Source organism: Somniosus microcephalus, chromosome 16 (genome assembly GCF_052327205.1).
Source record: "Somniosus microcephalus isolate GS21.2 chromosome 16, FLI_Smic_1.0, whole genome shotgun sequence".
Classification (NCBI taxonomy): domain Eukaryota; kingdom Metazoa; phylum Chordata; class Chondrichthyes; order Squaliformes; family Somniosidae; genus Somniosus; species Somniosus microcephalus.
The window spans coordinates 74,345,395-74,368,877 of record NC_141002.1 but is presented as its reverse complement, the minus strand read 5'-3'; the positions used below and the strand labels follow the sequence as shown (position 1 = coordinate 74,368,877).

The 23,483-nt window shown below is 46.3% G+C and overlaps 1 protein-coding gene across 1 annotated transcript in view; it reads right to left on the bottom strand.

The window, feature by feature from the left end:
* Window positions 1–23,483, bottom strand: part of otogl (otogelin-like) — a 237,127-nt gene that overhangs the window by 81,160 nt on the left and 132,484 nt on the right. The window contains exon 30 of the mRNA XM_086009727.1: window positions 2,446–2,563. Coding sequence (XP_085865853.1) covers window positions 2,446–2,563 — 118 coding nt within the window. The remainder of the gene's footprint in view (window positions 1–2,445; window positions 2,564–23,483) is intronic.

Sequence of the window (23,483 nt, the reverse complement as noted above, 5' to 3'; positions counted from 1 at the left end):
GGGGAACTGAATGAAGGGTTAGGACAGTGACAGAATGAACTGAGGGCGAGAGTGGGAGGAGTGCTAGAATGAACTGGTGAGTTGGAGGCTGAAAGTAACTAAACTGGGGGAGAGGTTTACAGGTACAAACTGACTGAATGGGGGGAAAGTTGGATGGGGCAAGTATTTCTGAACTGGGGAAAAGGGTTACATCAAGAATGTGTCTGAATGGGGGGGGAGATCTCTGTAAAATGTGGAGGGGACAAGTGACTTAAGTTAGTTTTTGTTGAAAGTGATGGTCTGTTGAAAAACAAAATGTCACTTATTTTTAGATTTAAAAATCTATCATTGTGAAGTTAAAAAAGTGTATAAAATTAACAGGAGTGTGCCACTTTTAATGTAATGTTTTTAAGGAGCATGCTCTTGGACCCACTGGCACAAGGGCTGCGTTTAAAGGGGACCCATCCAATTCTAAATATGTTGCCTACTGCCCTGACTATGTTCAACAAGGCCCTATATGCTATGACATTTTTTTAAACAAAAATTAATGTCTCTAGAATCTTGTACATTCAACTTTTTTACTCCTCACTCCCCAGTGTGACTGAAAGAATGTTGGTATACCTACAGGTTAAGTTACAAGCCTGTGTGCCACTGCACTTTCAGTGTAATTACTTCTTTTCACACATCATAGGCTTATATTCAGGGGCATTTTGGGGTTGGTCAGCTTTTGTTAGTTTTCCAGGTTGTCGTTACACAGCTAGGTGGGAATGTAAGTTGTGAGGAGGATGCAAAGAGGCTTCAAGGAGATACAGACAAGCTAAGTGAGCGGGCAAGAACATGGCAAATGAAATATAATGTGGAGAAATGTGAAGTTATCCACTTTGGTAGGAAAAATAGAAAAGCAAAGTATTTTTTAAATGGTGAGAGATTGGGAAATGTTGGTGTTCAGAGGGACCTGGGTGTCCTTGTACACGAATCACTGAAAGTTAACATGCAGGTACAGCACGCAATTAGGAAAGCAAATGGTATGTTGGCCTTTATTACAAGAGTATTTGCATACAAGAGTAAAGATGTCTTACTGCAATTATAAAGGGCCCTGGTGAGACCACACCTGGAGTATTGTGTACAGTTTTGGTCTCCTTACCTAGGGAAGGATATACTTGCCATAGAGGGAGTGCAACAAAGGTTCACCAGACTGGTTCCTGGGATGAGGGGATTGTCCTATGAGGAGAGATTGAGTAGACTAGGCCTATATTCTCTCGAGTTTAGAAGAATGAGATCTCATCGAAACATACAAAATTCTTACAGGGCTTGACAGGGTAGATGCATGGAGGATGTTTCCTCTGGCTGGGGAATCTAGAACCAGGGGTCACAGTCTCAGAATAAGGGGTCGGCCATTTAGGACTGAGATGAGGAGAAATTTCTTCACTCAGAGGGTGGTGAATCTTTGGAATTCTCTACCCCAGAGGGCTGTGAAGGCTCAGTCGTTGAGTATATTCAAAACAGAGATCGATAGATTTTTGAATATTAAGGGAATCAAGGGATATGGGGATAGTGCAGGAAAGTGGAGTTGAAGTCGATGATCAGCCATGATCTCATTGAATGGCGGAGTAGGCTTGAGGGGCCGAATGGCTGACTCCTGCTCCTAGTTCTTATGTTCATGTATATACCTATGTAAAACACTGGTTCAGCCCCAGCTGGAGTATTGTGTCCAAATGTGGGCGCCGCACTTTAGGAAGGCTTTGGAGAAGGTACAGAAGAGATTTACTAGTACGGTTCCAGAGATGAGCGATTACAGTTATGTGGATTGACTGGAGAAGCTGGGGCTGTTCTCCTTAGAGCTAAGAGGAGATTTGGTAGAGGTGTTTAAAATCATCAAAGGTTTAGATAGAGTAAATAAAGAGAAACTGTTTCCAATGGCTGAAGGATCTACAACCAGAAGACACAGATTTAAGGTGATTGACAAAAGAATCAGAGGCGACATGAGGAAAAACTTTCTTTATACAACGAGTGGTGAAGGATTTGGAATGCACTGCCTGATAGGGTGGTGGAAACAGATTCAATAGTAGCCTTCAAAAGGGATTTGGATAAGTACTTGAAGGAGAAAAAAAACTGCAGGGATATGGGAAAAGAGCAGGGGAGTTCTTCGAAAAACTCGGCGCAGATTCGATGGGCCGAATGGCCTCCTTTTGTGTTGTACTATTATATGATTCTATGATATACCTGTGTCCAATGCACATCATCTTCATGAGTAATAATTATACATAAATTCCAATATGCCAGTAAGTAACAAGATATGGGTCAACCTTTGAAAATTACTCTCTTACAGAATTATGTATTAATAGTAAACATCCAGTAACAATGAAAAAATGGGCAAATGTTTTATACTACATTTAATTATGCAAATACGAAGTAAAATTATGAACTCTTGTGCTTTCCGCATTAATAAAATCGGCAGAAACTTACGGTGATAGAAACTTGCAGGCTATTGCATGAGGGTCACTGCATGCTTTGATGCAAGGACTGGCACAGGCCTCATATCTAAATTCACACATTGTTCTGTATGGTATAACCTTGCTGCTTTCTGAAAGAAAATGGTAAAATGCCTTGCATTAATTGTGGTCTCATTTAATGCTTAAAATATCCAAGAAACCCCAAAATGACTTTCTAATTTATAGAAAAGTAAATCATATTTTTTTAAATTTGTTCATGGGATGTGGGTGTCGCAAGGCCAGCATTTATTGCCCATGAGAAGGTGGTGGTGAGGGCAGATAAGAGTCAACCACATTGCTGTGGGTCTGGAGTCACATATAGGCCAGACTAGGTAAGGACAACAGATTTCTCTTCCCTAAAGGACATTAGTGAACCAGATGGGTTTTTAATTGACAATCTGGTAGTGTTCATGGTTACCATTTAATTGAATTTAAATTCCCCAGCTGTCTGTGGTGGGATTTGAACTCATGGGCAGGATTTTCATTGGGCCGTGAAGGTGGGCCTCTGCGTGTAGGGGTTAAAATCCCGAAATCGGGGGCACGAACCCATCCAGCCCCCAACCCGCCTCCCTGCCAGTTTCAAAGGAGGCGGGTACCCGACCCGCACTGGGACCCGCCTACCCGAGGCGGGAAAGGGATTAGTGCCAATTAACTGTTTGTTAACAGGTAGTTAACAGGCAGTTTTTAGCCTAATCCCTATTTTCATTGGTGAAATGTGGGATTCCCGGCGGCTCCAAACCACGCCAAGTTAGCGAGGCAGGCCGCCGGGCTTGGAGGGGTCGAGATGTCCGGTGTTCAGGTGAGTGATGGGTGCATGAATGCAAAGGTAAGTGTATTTGGTGTGTGTAAAGTGTTTAAAGAAGTTTTACTTACGTGTACTTACCTTTACAGCCTTCCTTCCTTCAGGTCTCAGGAGTCCCTCATCTCACCGGCACAGAAAGCAGAATGGCCGCGATCTGTCAAAAATTGCAGCATTCAGCTTTCTGTTCCGGGGAGATCTCTAAATCATCCTGAGAGGAAGGAATTAACCTGGAGTACAGCTTGTCAGTGTTTGACAGCTTCAAACAGCTGTGAAACGCTGATATTTCATCTGTCAAAAGGTCTTGATAGATGAAATATCAATCTGTGACGTCACCTGTTGCCGGGTGGCCCTTAATTGGCCTGCTGAGCCCGCTGGGCGGGCTCAACAAGGTCAATCAAGTCAAAATCACGTGGGTTGGCTAGAACTCGATGGAGGCGGGACTACAACCCCGAAAGTTGTAGTCCCGCCTCCTACCCGACTCCTCAATGAAAATCCAGCCCCATGTCTCCAGACCATTAATCCAGACCTCTGGATTATTACGATAGCAAAATACTGCGGATGCTGAAAATCCGAAATAACAACAGAAAACGTTGGAAAAACTCAGCAGGCCAGGCAGCATCACGATGTGGTCTCCTCTACATTGGGGAGACCAAACGCAGATTGGATGACCACTTTGCGGAACACCTCCGTTCAGTCCGTAAGGGGGACCCTGAGCTCCCGGTGGCCTGTCACTTTAATTCACCGCTCCATTCCCACTCAGACCTCACCGTCCTCGGCCTCTTGCATTGTTCCACGTAAGCTCAGCGTAAGCTCGAGGAACAGCACCTCATCTTTCGATTAGGCACGCTACAGCCCTCCTAACTCAACATAGAGTTCAACAATTTCAGATCATAACCTCGGCCCCTATCACATATATATTTTCTTCTTTTTTTAATCCACACTTTTTGTTTGGCCCCCTTTTTTTCTTCCCTCCCACATGGCAGCTGTCTTTCATTCTGCCAGCGCAATTCACACCTCATCTAGAGCCATCCTTTGTTCCTTAACCTGTCCCATTACCATCTCCTCTTGCCTTGAATATCTCTTAATGTCTCTCAATGTCTCTTAATCTCTCCTGCTTTCTACCCTATCACTGACATTCCCTTTTGTTCTTTCGTCCCCACCCCCTTTTCTCAGCCCCTAAACTTGCTTTCCATTTCCTGCTTTTTTCCAGTTCTGACGAAGGGTCATCGACCTGAAACGTTAACTCTGTTTCTCTCTCCACGGATGCTGCCTGGCCTGCTGAGTTTTTCCAGCGTTTTCTGTTGTTACCTCTGGATTATTAGTCGAGTAACATAACCACTATGCTACCGTACCCATTGCTGTGCACTGGGAGATAATGTACTTTTCTCTAATGCTGTTTTATTAGCTGTTACTTTAAAAACACAGTCATTGTAAACAGTGGCCCAGAATTTCCTAGGAACCTGGAGCAGAGATCTGCCAAAAGCCGGGAAAGCAGCAGTGGGGGTGGGATATCGGGCAGTACACAGAAAGACCAGCTCTGTGCCTGAATAGCACCAATCAGGATTTGCAGTGGGAAGGTGGTAGTTCTATCCTCCCCCATAAATGACCTGATGTTTAAAAGGAGATGGCCCCGGCACAGTTATGTCACTCACTAGATTTCTCACAACTCCTGTCTCCTAAGCACCCACCAACCTAAACACCAGAAAGGTACTGATGTCCAGGTCAATGATGGAGCACGTGGGGTCCACAGAGGTGTTGAGCCCCGAGTCTTGTCCTCAAACACGTCAGAAACATAGAAACATAGAAGATAGGAGCAGGAGTAGGCCATTTGGCCCCTCGAGCCTGCTCCACCATTCAATGCGATCATGGCTGATCATCCAAATTCAGTACCCTGTCCCTGCTTTCTCCCCATATCCTTTGATCCCTTTAGCCTTAAGAAATATATCCAACTCCTTCTTGAACATATTTAATGAATTGGCCTCAACTGCCTTCTGTGGTAGCGAATTCCAGAGGTTCACCACTCTCTGGGTGAAGAAATTCCTCCTCATCGCTGTCCTAAATGGCTTACCCCTTATCCTTAGACTGTGACCCCTGGTTCTGGACTCCCCGACCATTGGGAACATCCTTCCTGCATCTAGTCTGTCCAGTCCTGTTAGAATTTTATAAGTTTCAATGAGATCCCCTCTCATTCTTCTAAACTCCAGTGAGTAAAAGCCCAATCAACCCAATCTGTCCTCATACGTCATTCCTGCCATCCCAGGTATCAGCCTGGTGAATCTTCGCTGAACTCCTTCCATGGCAAGAACATCCTTCCTCAGATAAGGCGACCAAAACTGCACATAATACTCAAGGTGTGGGCTCACCAAGGCCCTGTACAACTGCAGCAAGACATCCTTGTTCCTGTACTCAAACCCTCTTGCTACGAAGCCCAACATACCATTTGCCTTCTTAACCGCCTGCTGCACCTGCATGCTTACTTTCAGCGACTGGTGCACAAGGACGCCCAGGTCTCGTTGCACTTCCCCTTCTCCCAATCTATTGCCATTCGGATAATAATCTGCCTTCTTGTTTTTGACACCAAAGTGGATAACCTCGCATTTATCCACGTTATATTGCATCTGCCATGCTTCTGCCCAATCACCCAACCTGTCTAAATCATCCTGGAGTTTCTCGGCATCCTCCTCACAGCATACACGCCCACCCATCTTTGTGTCGTCTGCAAACTTGGAGATATTACATCTAGTTCCCTCATCCAGATCATTAATATATATTGGGAATAGCTGGGGTCCAAGGACCGATCCCTACGGTACCCCACTAGTCACTGCCTGCCACTCGGAAAAAGAGCCGTTTATTCCAACTCTTTGCTTTCTGTCTGCCAACCGGTTCTCTATCCAAGTCAATACCTTGCCCCCAATCCCATATGCCTTAACTTTACACGCTAATCTCTTATGCGGGACCTTATCGAAAGCCTTCTGAAAGTCCAAATACACCACATCCACTGGTTCTCCCTATTCTACCAGTTACATCCTCAAAAAATTCCAGTGGATTAGTCAAGCACGATTTACCTTTTGTAAATCCATGTTGACTTTGTCCGATCCAGTCACTGTTTTCCAAGTGCTCTGCTATTACATCTTTTATAATGGACTCTAGCATTATCCCCACTACCGATGTCAGGCGTACCAGTCTGTAATTCCCCGTTTTCTCTCTACCACCTTTTTTGAACAGTGGGGTAACATTAGCTACCCTCCAATCCATGGGTACTGTGCCAGAAAGATGACCAGCAATGCATCCACTATTTCTAGGGCCACTTCCTTAAGTACCCTAGGATGTAGATTATCAGGCCCTGGGGATTTATCGGCCTTCAATCCCGTCAATTTCTCTAACACCATTTCCCTACAAATACTGATTTCTATCAGTTCCTCCCTTTCATTAGACCCCATGTTCCCCGACATCTCTGGGAGGTTATTTGTGTCCTCCTTTGTGAAGACAGAACCAAAGTATGTATTTATTTGGTCTGCCATTTCTTTGTTCCCCATTATAAATTCCCCTGATTCTGACTGCAAGGGACCTACGCTTGACTTCACCAATCTTTTTCTCTTCACATATCTATAAAAGCTTTTACAGTCAGTTTTTATGTTCCCTGAAAGCTTACTCTCATACTCTATTTCCCCCTCTTAATTAATCCCTTTGTCCTCCTTTGCTGAATCCTAAACTGCTCCCAATCCTCAGGTTTACTGCTTTTTCTGGCCAATTTATATGTCCTCTCCTTGGATCTTATGCTATCTCTAATTTCCCTTGTTTGCCACGGTTGAGTTACTTTTTTTGTTTTATTTTTATGCCAAACTGGGATGAACAAATTCTGTAGTTCATCCATGCGATCTTTAAATGTATGCCATTGCCTATCCACCGTCAACTCTTTGAGTGACATTCCCCAATCAATCCTACCCAACTCGCGCCTCATACCATCGTAGTTTCCTTTATTTAAATTCAAGACCCTAGTCTCTGAGTCAACGACTTCACTCTCCATCTTAATGAAGAATTCTATCATATTATGATCGCTCCGACCCAAGGGGTCTCGCACAACAAGATTGCTAATTAATCCTTTCTCATTACATAATACCCAGTCTAAGATGACCTGATCTCTAGTTGGTTCCTCGACATATTGGTCCAGGAAACCATCCCATATACACTCCAGGAATTCCTCTTCCACAGTATTGTTACTAATTTGGTTAGACCAATCTATATGTAGATTAAAGTCACCCATGATAACTGCTGTGCCCTTATTGCACGCTTCTCTAATTTCCCTTTTAATGCCATCCCCGACCTCCGCATTTCTGTTTGGAGGTCTATATACCACTCCCACTAACATTTTCTGCCCCTTGGTATTTCTCAGTTCTACCCATACAGATTCCACATCATCAGAGCTAATATCCTTCCTTACAATTGTGTTAATCCCCTCTTTAACCAGCAATGCTACCCCACCTCCTTTTCCTTTTTGCCTATCTTTCCTGAATATTGAATACCCCTGGGTGTTGAGTTCCCAGCCTTGGCCACCCTGGAGCCATGTTTCCGTAATCCCAATCATATCATATTCGTTTACCTCTATTTGCGCAGCCAATTCATCCACCTTATTACGAATGCTCCTCGCATTAAGACACAAAGCCTTCAGGCTTGTTTTTTTAACGCTCTTAGATCTTTTTGAATTATTATTTACCGTGGCCAAGACTCAAGGTAGCAGAAATGGAATTGGCCCGGTTATAATGTGGGCCGATTATTATAGTTTTGTGAATTTGCAACCAATATGCCGGCTTCAGGCACCACATCTTGTGCTCCCTCCCCAGCAGGCACCCCAGATGTTCCCATTCTGGTGTGAGTATCCATCAAATTTATTTGAATTTGGTGACCCCGCTCTGATCCTGGATACTTCATTGGCAGAGGGGAATCGAAGAATTTCAGCCCCACGAGAGTTTAACAGCCAGCTAAAGCCAAAGCATGCACCTGGCCTATCCCAATATAATGTTCCAAGGTTTTTTGGTGTAGGCACCCTGGGAATAGACTTGAGAGAGTCTGATGCATAATGTTCAAATATGTGTAAGCATTGTGATTGATACATTTTGTATTTGGCGGACACCAACTTTTTTAATTTGAGTGATACAACATTCAAAATCCAGGATGACCCAAGTAATCCTTTTCCAGAAATATGAGACAATTTTGTTTGAACAAAGGAGAGTTGAGCGATCAGAAAGGCAGTTACTAAGAAAATCTCAGAGGAGCCAACTGGCTGTTTGAAAGTCTCAGAACAGATAGATTTATATTCTTGAATATAAAATGAATACTGTGTGTATTTAAAAGCCATTTATAAAAGGTTATATCTTAGACGAGTTTTTTAAATTTTGTCTGCTCAAGGAGTTAGATAAAAGATTGTCTGCTGTAATTATATAATGATTATATCACTTAGATTTGCTTGTTTGTAATGTGTGTAATAAATCACTTCATATTTTAAACATTAAAGCCCAGGTCTACTGTGATATCCTTCTGTTTTCAAAGATTGAAGTGAAATCATATAGAGGGATAATAGTCCAATATCTAATGGCAATTACCAAAGAGGATTTGCTGTTCCTTTCCTGGGCATGTTATCGAAACCATTCCTAGATTTGAAGGCAAGGAGAGACACTCTTGAAGTTTTGGGGAATCGGGACTTACCCATGAGTGTGATTTGAAATATGAGAGTTGAAATAATCTAGGATAAGAAGGTTTAAAAAGACCTGAAAATGTAACAACATGCAACTCTTCAAAATGGGGTTGAATTGAAATAAAAAATGGATCAATAAGTTCGCTGCGTACAACAACTTGTATTAAATAAGCAACCTTTGGTGTAAAAAAAAAAGTCCCAAAGTGTTTCAGGTTTTATGGGGATTCTTAAAGTAGGAGAGGGAAGCAGGGAGGAGAAGGTACTTAGGGAGCCAATTTCAGGGCACAGGCCTAGGCAGCTGAAGGCATGGCAGCCAATGGTGGCACAAAAGGAGGAGGCAATGCACAAGAGGCCAGGTTCAGAAGAAAGGAGAGTTCAGGGGTGTTGTAGGGCTGGAGAAGGTTACAGAGATAAGGAGGGGCAAGGCCATGAAGGGATTTAAACATAAGGATCAGAATTTCCAATTCAAGGCATTGGTGGTTGGAAGCCAAGGTAGGTCAGCATGAGCAGGAGTGATGGGTGAATGAAAATTGGTGCAAGTTAGGATATGGGCTGCAGAGTTTTGTATGAAACTTACAAAGCATGGATGATGGGAGGCCGGCCAACTGAGCATTGTGGTAATCAAGTCTGGAGGTAACAAAAGCATGGATGAGGGTTTCAGCAGCTCTGTGACGAATAGGACACAAAGGTTGTGAACAGCCTGGTTCAGCCCAAGACAATGGCTGCCGAGGGGCATAGAATTGGTGTCAAGGTTAGAGAGCTCCTTGTGGGGGTTGAAGGAAATAGCAGCTCATCCAAGTCTTTATGTCGGACAAGCAGTCCTATAAGACAGGGGCAGTGTAAGGGTCAAGAGAGGCAGTGGAAAAGTAGAACTGGGTGTTGTCAACATACATGTAGAAGCTTGCTCCATGTCTATGGATAATATTGACATTGGGAAGTATGTAGATGAGGAAGAGGAGGAGTCTAAGGATAGGTACTTTGGGGCTCTGGGAGCAACAGTGTGGAAGTGGGAACAGAAGCCATTGCCTGAACTCCTCTAATTACAATTGGGTAGGTAAGAGTGGACCAAAACAAGGGCATTCCCACTGAGCAGGACAAGGGATGTGTTAGACAAGGATAGTGTGGTCGACCATGTCAAAGGTTACGGAGAGGGTGAGAACAGATAATGGTCACAGTCACAGAGTCTATTGTTCTTGTCTTGGTTAGGGCCATTATGGTGCTGTGGCAGGGGCAGACACCCGATTGGAGAGATTCAAACAGGAAGTTGCAGGAAAGATGAATACAGATTTGGGAGACAACAACACGTTCTAGGACTTGAGAGGAATGCAATATTGTAGTTTGCAAAGATACAGGGGTTGAGGGCAGGACTTTTCAGGATGATTGCTGTGGTTTAGTAAGAGAGGTAGGTGGTACCTGAAGCAAGGGAACCATTTGCAATGTCAGCTAGCATGGGGATTGAGAAGGGAAGTTGTGTGGTCTGCAGATATAGTGGAAATGGAGTCTCAGGAGCAGGAGGTAGGTCCCATGGACAAGTTGAGCTCAGAGAGGGCATGGGGGGAATTGGGGAAAAAAGCTAGAGACAAGGGTTCAGGGCTAGAGCAGGAGGAAGCTTTTGGCAGGTTTAGCCTGGTAGGCAAGGGGAAGGGGAAGCAGCAGGAGCTGCCAAATGGACGGTCTCAATCTTGGTGATATAAGTCCATGAACTCCTCACACTTGTTGTTGGAGAGAGTGGTTTAAGGATAAAGTTGGTAGTGGAGAAAAGAAGTCAGGAGTTATCTTTGCTCTCCAGGAATAGTGGCTGGTTTTGGTATAGGAGAGTAGGCCCAATAGCACTTGATGCTGTCCAGCCAGGTCTGATGGTGGATGGCTAAGCTAGTTGTGTGCCAGATATGCTGCAGTCTACACCCTTTGGACTTGAGGGAGCGAAGATTTGCAGGGGGAAAGGGCATCAAAAGAAGGTGAGGGAATGATTGAATACATTGATGGCTGCAGAAATATCACAGTGAATGGAGGGCCAAAGGCTAGGCATTTAGGCATTTGGGATTTGAAGTCCTGCTGTAAGTGACTTGGAGGAGAGCTTTTTGTAGGGGCGGATGCAGAAGTAAATGCGTTTTGTGTGATTGGTGAATGATACAAGGAAGTGGTCGGAGGTGGCCTTGTCAGTGATCAAGACCCTAGGAGTAAGAGATCACAGAAGATGACATGGTTAACGAGTTGCTGATGAATGTGGGTAATACAGTTTGTCTGGAGGGAGGAGTTTAGGGAGGACAGGAGGGCAGTGAAATCAGAGGAGAGGGCAAGGGGAGCTGAGATGGAATTTGAAATCAGCAAGGATGAAGAGTTGCTCAGTGCAGAGGCTGAGAGAGGCAAGGTGGGGGGCTGAAGAGAGATATCTCAGGGAGAAACTTTGTCTACTGCCCTCCCCAAGCAGTGCCCATGAGGATTTTGAAGGAAAGGTCAGGGAAGAAGAAAGAAAGACTTGCATTTATATAGTGCCTTTCACAACCGCAAGACGTCCCAAAGCATTTTACAGCCAATGAAGTAATTTTGAAGTGTAGTCACTGTTGTAATGTAGAGGCATGAAGGTGAGGTGCCTGAAGGAGAAGAAGGTGCCAGAGGAGTATGGGGAGAGACCGAGGTGCAACTTGCTGATAAGGGCCTGACCATCGCCGTGGCAATTTAAATGGGACGGGTGGTGGAAAATATAGTCAGATGAGAAGATTTCAATGAAGGCCAAGGTATCGTTATCCATGAGCCAAGTTTCAGTCAATGCCAAGATGTCAATGCAATCAACCAAAATAAAGGCCTTGTAGGACAATCTGGAGGGAAATGTGGAGAGGGGCCTTTGGAGAATGCTAGGGGAGGCACAGAGGGTAACTGTAAAGCTTATTCAAGGTGTATTCAAGCCTGGAACTGCAGCAGAAGAGTAGGAAGGCAGAGGAGTAGTGACAGGTTGGGATAAAGAAAAGGGGACGATAGAAGTATTAGCCTTAGGTTTGGAGGGGCAGCCAAAATGCGCATGCAAATGGACACGGAATTCAAGTTACATAGACATGGCAGAGAATAGGCAAGACATATCATGGCTATATAGTTCTAACTGAGATCCTTGCCTTCCAAGGACAGCTGGTATGGTCAAGAATGAGATGCACCGAAACCAATTATCAGATGCCAGGTTTGAGCAATAGGTGAGGATAAATACATTTATGATCCATACTAGAAAGGGCGTTAAAGCCAAAGGGGGAAAAATTCAGTTGGTTTGCGCCTCCCGTTAGCACCTTAAGAGGGCGCTAATGGGGCGCAAAGCAACTAGCGCCCATGCGCAGCGATGTTTACGCCGCTTGCAAAATTAACTAGACATTTTGCGGCGGCACTAAACGCTACCGCCACGATCATCTGCGCCAGCAGATCATGACGTCAGTCAAGTGTGCAACGCCCCGGAGCGCCCTCGACCTGATATTGAGTGGCGCCCGCTGCCTTACTGCCTGCCGCTAGCAACGGCAGGTTGAGGGGAGCGTTTTGCAGTCGGGAAGGGATTGGGGGAGCGCTATTTAAAGGCGACCACTTCCTGCCTTTTTTTGTTGGTGACATTTTTGCACCACGCATTCTGAGAGAGAGAGAGACTTCTGGGGAGATTCAACGCTGTGTGAAGGAGTTTTGGGTACTGAGCAGCACTTTGCAGGTTCATTTTGATTTACCCTTCCTTGTATCGATTTAGAAGAGACTGTGGGGGCTGCACTCTGAGCTCTTTCCCTGGGCCTCTCCATTGTTCTTTCCAGCAGATTTGATGTACAGGTCTCTCCAGGCCGAGATTCGAGGCTGCAATGAGCAGGATGTGGATGGAGAGCAAGATCAACCCTTCCCTTTAAGAACTGGCCGGCGCCATTGTGTCTGTGTTCCATTGCTGACTGACATCACATGAGCTTCGCCAGCGCTCTGAGGTAGTGCCTCGCTCCTCGGCCTTTGCACCTTAAGAGAGGTGTGTAGCGCCTGATTTAGTGCTCCAATCACATCCAGGGGTGATAAAAGCCAAGTTTGCAGTTGGAGGCGATAATTAGCGCCAGGCGCTAAACTTTGCGCACGGCCGATAATCGCGCCCCAAACGGGGTGATACTGAATTTTTCCCCCAAAGATTCACCAGGATGACACTATGGATGATAAACTATAGTTATGAGTAGAGACCTGAAGTACTAGGATCATTTTCACTAGAGCTGAGAAGGCGGAGAAGAGATATAATAGAGGTCCTTAAAATTATGAAGGGTTTTGATAGATTGAGTAATGAAAGACTATTTCCTTTGGTTAGGGAGTCAGTATCGAGGGGTAATCGATGTAAAATTATTGCTAGGAGAGAGGCCAGCCTACACCCCCAAAAAAATCTTGTGTGCAGACAAATATATCATAAATTCTGTCTATTTCCAAATGAAATGCACCAGTCACCCACCAAGACTATTTCCTTCAATACACACCAAAAGACATGAACTTGCCTATTTAAATTTTATAAGCAAATTATATTTCTTTTTTATTTCAAAGGACGTTATATTATGGTAAATTGTCTAGCTCTGCCCCTCACCCTCACAATCCAGTTAGTTGTAATCCATGCCCAACTAGTTTCCTATTCCGACCTTCTCAAAGTAATGGCAACCTGAGGTAGATCCTCCAAAATGATTCAAACTTGTCCTCAGATGTTGATCAAGAAGGAATTTCACCAGTTGTTTTAAGTTGGGCTTGATTTAACCATCTCTTTCTATCCCACTTAATCAATCTGAATTTTTTTGTGCTCCTGACCTTTTAAAGTCTGGTAACATTCCAGGATCTGATAACATCTATCCTGAACTCATTCTGCACCTTAGTCCTGAATCAAAAGATGCCTCTTAGGTGACAGTTTGGTGAGCTGGGCTCTTGTACGAAGTCTCAAAGATCATTCCTGACACAAAGGTTTTTTCTTCCTTTACTACTCTTTTAACCAACTGTACTTTTAGAGTTTTAGAAGGTGATGATCATGTTAGTCATCTTTGCCTATACAACCAATATTACAGGGCTCCATCCTTGCACCAGTGTTTTTTTTTAACCTTTATATAGCTGCCATTTCTACTATCATGTCAGGAGAATTTATCTATATGGACAATATGACCACAGCTTTTGAGGTCTCGCATCTCCCATGCAGCGGGTGGCTTATTAGGAAATCGCAGGTGCATTGTCTATGATTTTCCACCTATTAATGTCAATGGATAGGAAATCGAGGGAAAATGCATGTCATTTTCCAATAAGTAATCAGCTGCCAGTTGTACAGGACCTCAAAGTTCCACACTACATGTTCTGCTCATCAGGCTAACACTTTTGAACAGCCGAATAAAGTACTAACAGCAGACATCCAAATAATCAAACGGTATTTGACAAAGTGCCCTCTAAAACCTAATTCACCAGATACAACCGCTTCCCACCTTGATAATAAGATGGTTGATTATCAGATCTGTGAGTTGTTCTGTGGCACTCAGATTCTGCATATGAAAGCAGCAAATTATCTTGAATAAAGCTAAAAATCACCATTATTGGAGTCTAGCTGCAAAGATTAAGGCCTAGAAATTGGGTATAGCCCCGCTTGAGGCGTTAGAACTGGCGCTGCGCAAAGTTTATAGCCAGACGAAACTTAACGCTGCCTGGCGAGATATTGGGTTGCATCGCCCCCAAAGGGGATTGAGGTGCGAAATCAGACGTTGCACGAGGCTCCTAAGGCGCAAAAGTTCAGGCGCTACCCAATATCGGCGCAGACGGGCGCAGCGCAGGTGATCTCAATTACCGGAAACCACGAGACTTCCAGGCGCCGGCTGGCTCTTAAAGGGGTGGGTCAGTCAGCCTGAGCTGCCACGCTCAACGCCCTGTAGGCCTCAGAATCGGTGCTCGCCCTTCTCTGGCGCAAGAAACTTGGTGAGGATGGAGAAGGTGAGACAGAGAGCAGAGCGCTTCAGCACTGAGGCTCTGGACCAGTTGGTGTCTGCAGTTGAGCGCCGTCGAGATGTTCTGTATCCTGACAATGGCAAGAGGCCGAATCAAAAGGCTTACTGGCGATCTTGGAGGGAGGTTTCTCTGAGGGTCAACTCCAGCAGCATGGCGACCAGGACCCCTGTTCAGTGCAGGAAGAAATTCAACGACCTCACTCGGGTCGTTAGGGTGAGTGTTGGTTATGCAAACTTCTGATTCCCTCCATCTGCACCTGACTTCGAGCACCCTGTTGCCATGATGCCCCAATGGCCATCTGTCAGCAAGCACCCATGGCCCTTTCTGGGCACACACATGAACATTTCACTCAAGGCCACATGTAAGGGCCCTTGCACCATGGGGGGCACGAGATGATCTCTCAAGGCCTCATGTAAGGGCTCTTGCACCATGGGGGGCATGCGATGATCTCTCAAGGCCTCATGTAAGGGCTCTTGCACCATGGGGGGGCATGCGATGATCTCTCAAGGCATCATGTAAGGGCTCTTGCACCATGGGGGGCATGCGATGATCTCTCAAGGCATCATGTAAGGGCTCTTGCACCATGGGGGGCATGCGATGATCTCTCAAGGCATCATGTAAGGGCTCTTGCACCATGGGGGGCATGAGATGATCTCTCAAGGCATCATATTACAGAACTTCCCCTTCTTTCCCCTGCAGTCCAAGCTGGCGACGATCCGAAAGGACCAGCGTCGAAACGGTGGTGGACCTCCACAAGTGGTCACTCTCACGGATCTCGAGGAGAGAGTGCACCAGATTCTTGGAGGACGTCTGTCTGGTCCTGTTACCACTGCAGCTGCCGACCCCATTCTCGACAGCGAGGGTAAGGCTCTCACCTTTTTCAGCTGTCTCCTTCCACTTGGTCCCCCCGCCAGCATGCTTCCTCAGTGTGCAGCCATGTCAGAGCCTTGCCGCAATCTGGCATGCCTTTCCGCCAACCTGTCCTTTTGCTAAAGCCACTCTTCCACCTCCCTGCTTTCAGATGATGCATCACCAACTCAGGCTCAATGCCCTGAAGCTGCCAGTGCCAGTGCCTCCGGAGGTGAGGATCAGGAGGAAGCCGGACCATCCGTTCCAATCTCAGGGGAGCATACACATCTACAGACTGGGGATAGTAGTTCCCTGGAGGGGAGGGGGGGGGGCTCTGAGGATCAGCCAGTTGCTGGAACAAGCGGCATGCAGCAACGCATGGGGGTAGGCAAGTTCGGCCACCGTCTCCCCGGAGGGCAAGGCAGGTAGTGATGACTGCTGCACAGAGTGCAGAGGAGGTGCGTTGCCTGGCTGAAATGAGCACCCAGGCCCGGCTCAGGCACACTGAGCTGATGGCTGCAGTGGGGAGGATGCCTCAGTCAATAGATACACTGGCAAAGAGTGTGTTGGATTTCGGGGCAACAATGGAGAGGACTCTCCAGGGCTTCGGGGCAACAATGGACAGGACTCTCCAGGGCTTCGGGGCAACAATGGAGAGGACTGTCCAGGGCTTCGGGCCAACAATGGAGAGGACTGTCCAGGGCTTTGGGCCAACAATGGAGAGGGCTGTCCAGGGCTTCGAGGCCGCTATGGAAAGGACTGTTCAGGGCTTCGGACAATCCCTGGAAAGGTCTGTCCAGGACTTGTCCGAGGCAGTGGAGCGGTCGGCACCGGCCTTGTCCGAAGCAATGGAAAGAACTGTCCAGGGCTTCTCCGAAGCACTGGCACCTGGCTCACAGGTCCTCACTGCTGCCACGCAGTCACTTGCCGGCCTCGTCCACACCCAGATTGAGGCAACGCGAACTCTCACTGCAGCCACCCTATCTGCATCAGCTAGGATCACCCCGGGCCCTTCCAGTCCCATACAAGGCCAGGAATCAGTGGAGCATGCGATTGTGGCGGATGAGCCGAGCCGGTCCCCTCAGAGAGCCAGTGTGTCATCCGACCATGGTGCAGGTGTCCTCTCTCGGCAGGTGACCATTGCACATGCCAGCGCTGGTACGTCTGCAGTGCAGCTGCCACCACCTGCAGGGCACACTGCTTCCAGCCATGCTCAGATCAAGCATCCTGCGTCCGCACCCTCCAATCCCAGAGGTCGGCCAGGCCGTCCCTCAGGGGCTTCTGCGCTTCCACACAGTCAGCAGGCGTCCCCCAGCCTTCACCCCGCCACTGGGGTTCAATTACGTAGGAGCAGCAGGGAGGGAAGGGGCCGACCATGAAAGAGAAGTCGTTCTCCATCAAGGGGCCAGCAGTAGAGAGAGGTGCTGAGATGTTTCTTTGGCCAAATTCAAGGACACCCTCACCTGTTGTAATTGTTGGAAATGGTTTGTTTAGTTTTGCGGCTTTGCCGAAGAGTTAACTGTTATTTTGTTAGTTATGGTTTCTGTTGACATGATGTTGTTTTGCTGTAATGAAAGACTTTTGTGACAATAAAGAGAAGTTTTAATGTGCTGTGGTGCACGTGACTAATTACAGTGATGCTGGCCTTCAGAGGCTTTCAAACATCCAAAGTGCGCAGGAGTAAAGACACTCATCATTCCGCCAGAGGGGCCTCGAAACGAATCCTCATGAGCCTCTGACGGATGGCCCTTCCACTTTCAGGAGCCCTTCCATCTTCCTCCTCCTCCTCCTCCTCGTCCGCATGCTCCTCCTCCTCCTCCTCCTCCGCCTGCTTCTCCAGGGTCAGAGGGAAGGTGATGAATTGACGCCTTTGCCTATAAAGGGCAGCTGTAACTTGCCGGATGCAACAGTGGACTGCAACCTGAGAAATATTCGCAATGTCCCCAATGGCTGACTGAAAGGATCCGTTGCCATAAAAATTAAGGGCAACAGTCAGTTTAACGGCCACTGACAGAGAGGTCCTGCACCGTAGACGCGGCTGCAGATCCTCAGCAAGCAGGTGGCACAGCTCAGTAACAACGTCCCTCCCGATTCGGAGCCTTCGCGCACACTGCTCCTCCGACATGTCAAGGTATGACACCTGCTGCCTAAAGACCCTCGCAGCATACCCTCGGATTGGCCGACCTCCATTGCCCCTCCTCCTTCTGGCCAATCACGGCCCTCTCTCCCGCCGTCTCTCTGCCCCTTCATAGTGTTCGGCCATGAGGCCGTCGCCCTCCAAAGCATCTCCCATTCCGATGCCAGTTGGTCAAAAGGCTGTTAGGTCTAGTGCCCCAACTGCTCCGGACAGGTTTGAAGGTCCCAAGTACTCTAATGCTAAATTCCAAAAACTCTGCTCCACAGTAGCTCACCAACTCTCTCCACCAACGATTGCAATGAACAGGCCAAGTGGCTGAAGCTTCTATACTAGAGCTGTCCCCTTTAAATAGCGCCCCCCGACTCCGAGAAGGGCCTGCTAACGCTCCTTCGAACTGTCACTAATAGCGCTCGGCGTAAAGGCTCCGGGCGCCACCCAATATCCGCTCAGGCGCCCCTAAAAGGCGTTGCACACTGAAATGACGTCATGATCTGCTTGCGCTTGCGGGCGCACGCAAACACTTAGCGCAGGCGTTAAATGTATAGTCAATATGGGAGTTGTCGCTATCTTCATTGCGCCCGCCCCAACATTGGGTAACGCCCCAATTCTCGGTCTCTTTAGGCGCTAACCGCTGGCGCAAACAACCGAATTTCTAGGCCTAAATGTCTATTACTGAAATAGCTATCACTGCTTAGGATGCCAATACCCTTTCTCCTATTTGTATATGCAGCTGCAAAATATTGCTGACCTATATGTGATAAGAATGCACAATTAAACTATTACCTTAGTGTTATCTCTGGTTACATACACTTATGTTTTGGAAGACCCAACTTGATGCAATATCACCTCTACATAGAAGAGCTTTAGAAGAAGCAAGGTGCCCTAGACTAAAATGCAAATGACCTTTCATCCAGCATGCCCATAATCGTACTGTTGGCATATGTCTGCTCCATGATAAAGCCTCATTGTAAACTCTGAGAAAGTTAGGAGTATTCTTTGCAAATAGGCCAAATTAACTCTGCTCTTCCCAGATCGCAGATGTCCAGGATTCAGATTAAAGTGGCAGTTATGGCCAAACTTTTGCTGCTTCTCTCCTGTTGGCTTAATGCATCCATGACATTATTAGCTTGAGGTCTGACCCAAAGCTGGCCTCTGAACAGATGTTTCTGAACACAACAAATGAATGCCATATATTCCCCCATGTGGTGGCACGAAAGAACTACACAACGCAAATAAAGTTAGATCTTAGCTTGTTAGAAAGTACATGTATAGGCGTTCATGAACTTTTTCCTTTGATATGTAATAGTAGGAGGAGGTAAAGATAGCAGAGTAAGGTGGCACATCTGAACACAGAGGCCATGATACATTGAAAAGGATACACCTTTGACCAATTTTCTGGTCCAAGGTCATTTAGACTTTTCTGGTACATTTCCCAGCTTCTGATTGGGGCTATACCGCGAGGGAGAGTGGAGAATGGCTGTGATAGGCCTCTGACGCCTGCCATAGTGTAATGTGCCTGATGGCCTCTGTACTGCCCAAAAGTCCAAAACAAAAGTTCTGAATTAAAATTTTAATAAAGGTGCCTAAGCTCATGCAGTCAATCACTCTGTGATTGATGGCCGTGCCTTCAGCTGCCAGGGCCCTAAGCTCTGGAGTTCCCTGCCTAAACCTCTCCGCCTCTCCACCTCTCTTTCCTCCTTTAAGACGCTCCTTAAAACCTACCTCTTTGACCAACTGTCCTAATATCTCCTTATGTGGATCGGTGTCAAATTTTGTTTAATAACGCTCCTGTGAAGCGCTTTGGGACATTTTACTACATTAAAGGTGCTATATAAATACAAGTTGTTGATGTTGGTTGCATGGGCTTTTCGATCCTTTAAATATGAATGTTCTTCCACTGCACCTAGCAACACTGGACACCAGGGATAAATAGCTGTCTCCTGTGCTCAGTGTTGCATAAAGAAAGAAGGAATAATTTATTTAGCATTTAGCAGCCAATTTGTACACAAACACAAGGTCCCACGAACAGCAAACTTTTATTGTTTTTCTTGGTGTTGAATGAGGGATAAGTATTGGCCAGGAGAATGAGAGAATTCTCCTTTGAACAACGCCACAGGATCTTTTACATCCACCTAGGCAAGCAAACTAATACTCATTTTAACATCTCATCCGAAATACACACCTCTAACAATGCAGCACTCCCTTCAGTACTATCTTGAAGGGTTAGCCTAGATTAAGTGCTCAAGCCCTGGAGCGGGGCTTGAACCTGCAACTGTTAGTGACCTTGATGTGTGATGTTCCGTCAAGGGTTTTCACAGGTTATAATAACATAATTGCCAAGTGTTTCTCAATAAGCCTGTGGCAGTTACTGAGAACTTCTACATCCAGTATATATTATAAGAAGTAAATTAATGATTGTTAAAGAACTCGCCTTTCTTTTTAACTTGGCATTAATACCAAGGACAAATCTCAATTAAGCGTTGCTGCAATATTTCATGTGACAAGTCTTGGGTTTCTCAAGCGTTGAGTTCCTGATCTCAGTCCAGGGGAGGTGTAATGCAAAGAACAGGTACTTCCTCATAGAGAGTAAGAGAAAATCCAAAGACGAGTTACTACTCCAGTATGATTTGAACAGGTTGGGTGATTGGACAGATGCAGGTCGCCTGAGGAAGAGAGTGTTTGAAGACCAGAACCTCAAACCCGGCACTAAGCTAATGGTCTACAGAGCAGCAGTGATACCCGCCCTGCTGTATGCCTCAGAGACATGGACCATGTACAGCAGGCACCTCAAAGCACTGGAGAGGTACCATCAATGCTGCCTCTGCAAGATCCTGCAAATCCTTTGGCAGGATAGGCGCACCAACGTCAGTGTTCTTGCTCAGGCCAACATCCCCAGCATCGAAGCTTTGACCACGCTCAATCAGCTCCAATGGATGGGTCACATTGTCCGCATGCTCGATACGAGACTCCCAAAACAAGCGCTCTACTCGGAGCTCCGGCATGGCAAGAGAGCCCCAGGTGGGCAGAGGAAACGCTTCAAGGACACGCTCAAAGCCTCCTTGAAAAAATGTAACATCCCCACCGACACCTGGGAATCCCTGGCTCAAGACCGCACAAAGTGGAGGAGAAGCATCCGGGAAGGCGCCGAACACCTCGAGTCTCTTCGCCAGGAGCAAGCGGAAGCAAAGCATAGGCAGCGCAAGGAGCACACGTCAACCCAAGCACCCCACCCACCCGCCCCTTCAACCACCGTCTGCCCCACCTGTGACAGAGACTGTAGGTCCCGCATTGGACTCATCAGTCACCTGCAAACTCATTTTTAATGTGGAAGCAAGTCATCTTCGGTTCCGAGGGACTGCCTGAGCCTAAGAAGAGCATGGCAGATGCAGTATAATGTGGATAAATGCGAGGTTATCCACTTTGGTGGCAAAAACAGGAAGGCAGATTATTATCTGATCGGCAATAGATTGGGAAAAGGGAAAGTGCAACGAGACCTGGGTGTGCTTGTGCACCAGTCGCTGAAGGTAAGCATGCAGGTGCAGCAGGCGGTTAAGATCACAAATGGTATGTTGGCCTTCATAGCGAGAGGATTTGAGTACAGGAGCAAGGATGTCTTGCTGCAGTTGTACAAGGCCTTGGCGAGACCACACCTTGAGTATTGTGTGTAGTTTTGGTCGCCTTATCTGAGGAAGGATGTTCTTGCCATGGAGGGAGTGCAGCGAAGATTCATCAGACTGATACCTGGGATAGCAGGAATGATGTATGAGGAGAGATTGGGTTGATTGGGCTTATATTTGCTGGAGTTTAGAAGAATGAGAGGGGATCTCATTGAAACTTATAAATTCTAACAGGACTAGACAGACTAGATGCAGGAAGGATGTTCCCGATGGCCGGGGAGTCCAGAACCAGGGGTCACAATCTAAAGATAAGGGGTAAGCCATTTAGGACAGAGATGAGGAGGAATTTCTTCACCCAGAGAGTGGTGAACCTGTGGAATTCTCTACCACAGAAGGCAGTTGAGGCCAATTCATTAAATATATTCAAGAAGGAGTTAGATATATTTCTTAAGGCTAAAGGGATCAAGGGATATGGGGAGAAAGCAGGGACAGGGTACTGAATTTGGATGATCAGCCATGATCTCATTAAATGGCGGAGCAGGCTCGAGGGGCCGAATGGCCTACTCCTGCTCCTATCTTCTATGTTTCTATGTTTCTGACCTGCTGAGTATTTCCAGCATTTTCTGTTTTTATTTTAGATTTCCAGCATCCACAGTATTTTGCTTTTGTATTAGGTATAGAGCTCTGCTGGTATGAATATTAATTTTTGATGTTCGGAGAGCCGGGACAGCAGCATGCCCTTTGGCCCAAAACTAAAACAAATACTTAAGTTAGAATTTCCCAGACAATCCATTGGACCATTTAAGCACTTTTAAATTGCAGTTTCACACCATGCTGGAGTTATACTGCAGGGAGTACAAACTTAAGCCAGTGTAACACTTGACTTTAGTGCTCTCAATATTATATTGGAAGCTGATAACCCAAGTTTAATTGCCACTTTGAGCATCGACAAGCAGCTAAAACTGATTTGCATTTACACAAAAGCAATTTAACCTTAGTCTTAATTTTTTTTTCATAATATTCCATCTTTTGAAATATTCTACAAAATCATGATTTTAAATAGAAAATGAGAATTCTATTTCAATAGCAAAATACTGCAGATGCTGGAAATCTGAAATAACAGAAAATGCTGTTCTGACGAAGGGTCACAGACCTGAAACGGAGGTGATTTTGCCAATGGGGGCGCGTTGGAGGCGGGACTGCTGCTTGTCGGGTTTTAGTCCCGCCTCCATCGACTTGTGGCCAACCCATGCTATTTTCTCTTGATTGACCTTGTTAAGCTCACCCACCCAAAAATTTTTAACAGATGAATTGTCATCGTTTGACACCTTTGAGAAGCTGTCAAACACTGACATTCTCCGTTGTTTGGGGAGTTTTTGTACTCAAGGCTCACCAAACCTCTTTTGTGAGCAGAAAGCAGATGGTTATTGCATCGGGGAATGCAGCAGCCTTCTGCCATTGAGATGCCAGAGCCTCCAGATCCCCAACGATTGAATACTGCAAGGTAAGGAAACTTTTTCTATCACTTTTCACTCACCTCACATCCACACTTGCACCCATCACTCACCTCCACAGTGCACTTTTGGACCCCACAGACCCCCGCAGACCCACTGCTTGCCTCGCTGACCCATGCGGGGATTCCCGACGTCGGGAAGCCCGCATCTCTGCTGCAAAAATGGGGATAATTCTCTTAACTGCCTGTTAACTACCTGTTAAAAGGCAGTTAAGTGGCTGTAATCCCCTTCCCGCCTCCTGGGAAGATGGAACGGAGGCGGGTTGGGGGCAGGATGGGTACCCGCCCCCAGATTCTGCCATTTTCCTGGCAGTTCGGCCTCCAAACCTGCCTCCTCAGGGCTGGCAAAATTGCTCCCGTTGACTCTGTTTCTCTCTCCAAGAATTCTATTTCGGTTTGTGGGGAAAATGTAGAATTTTTTTAATTTTATATTTGCATCTGTATCTTCTC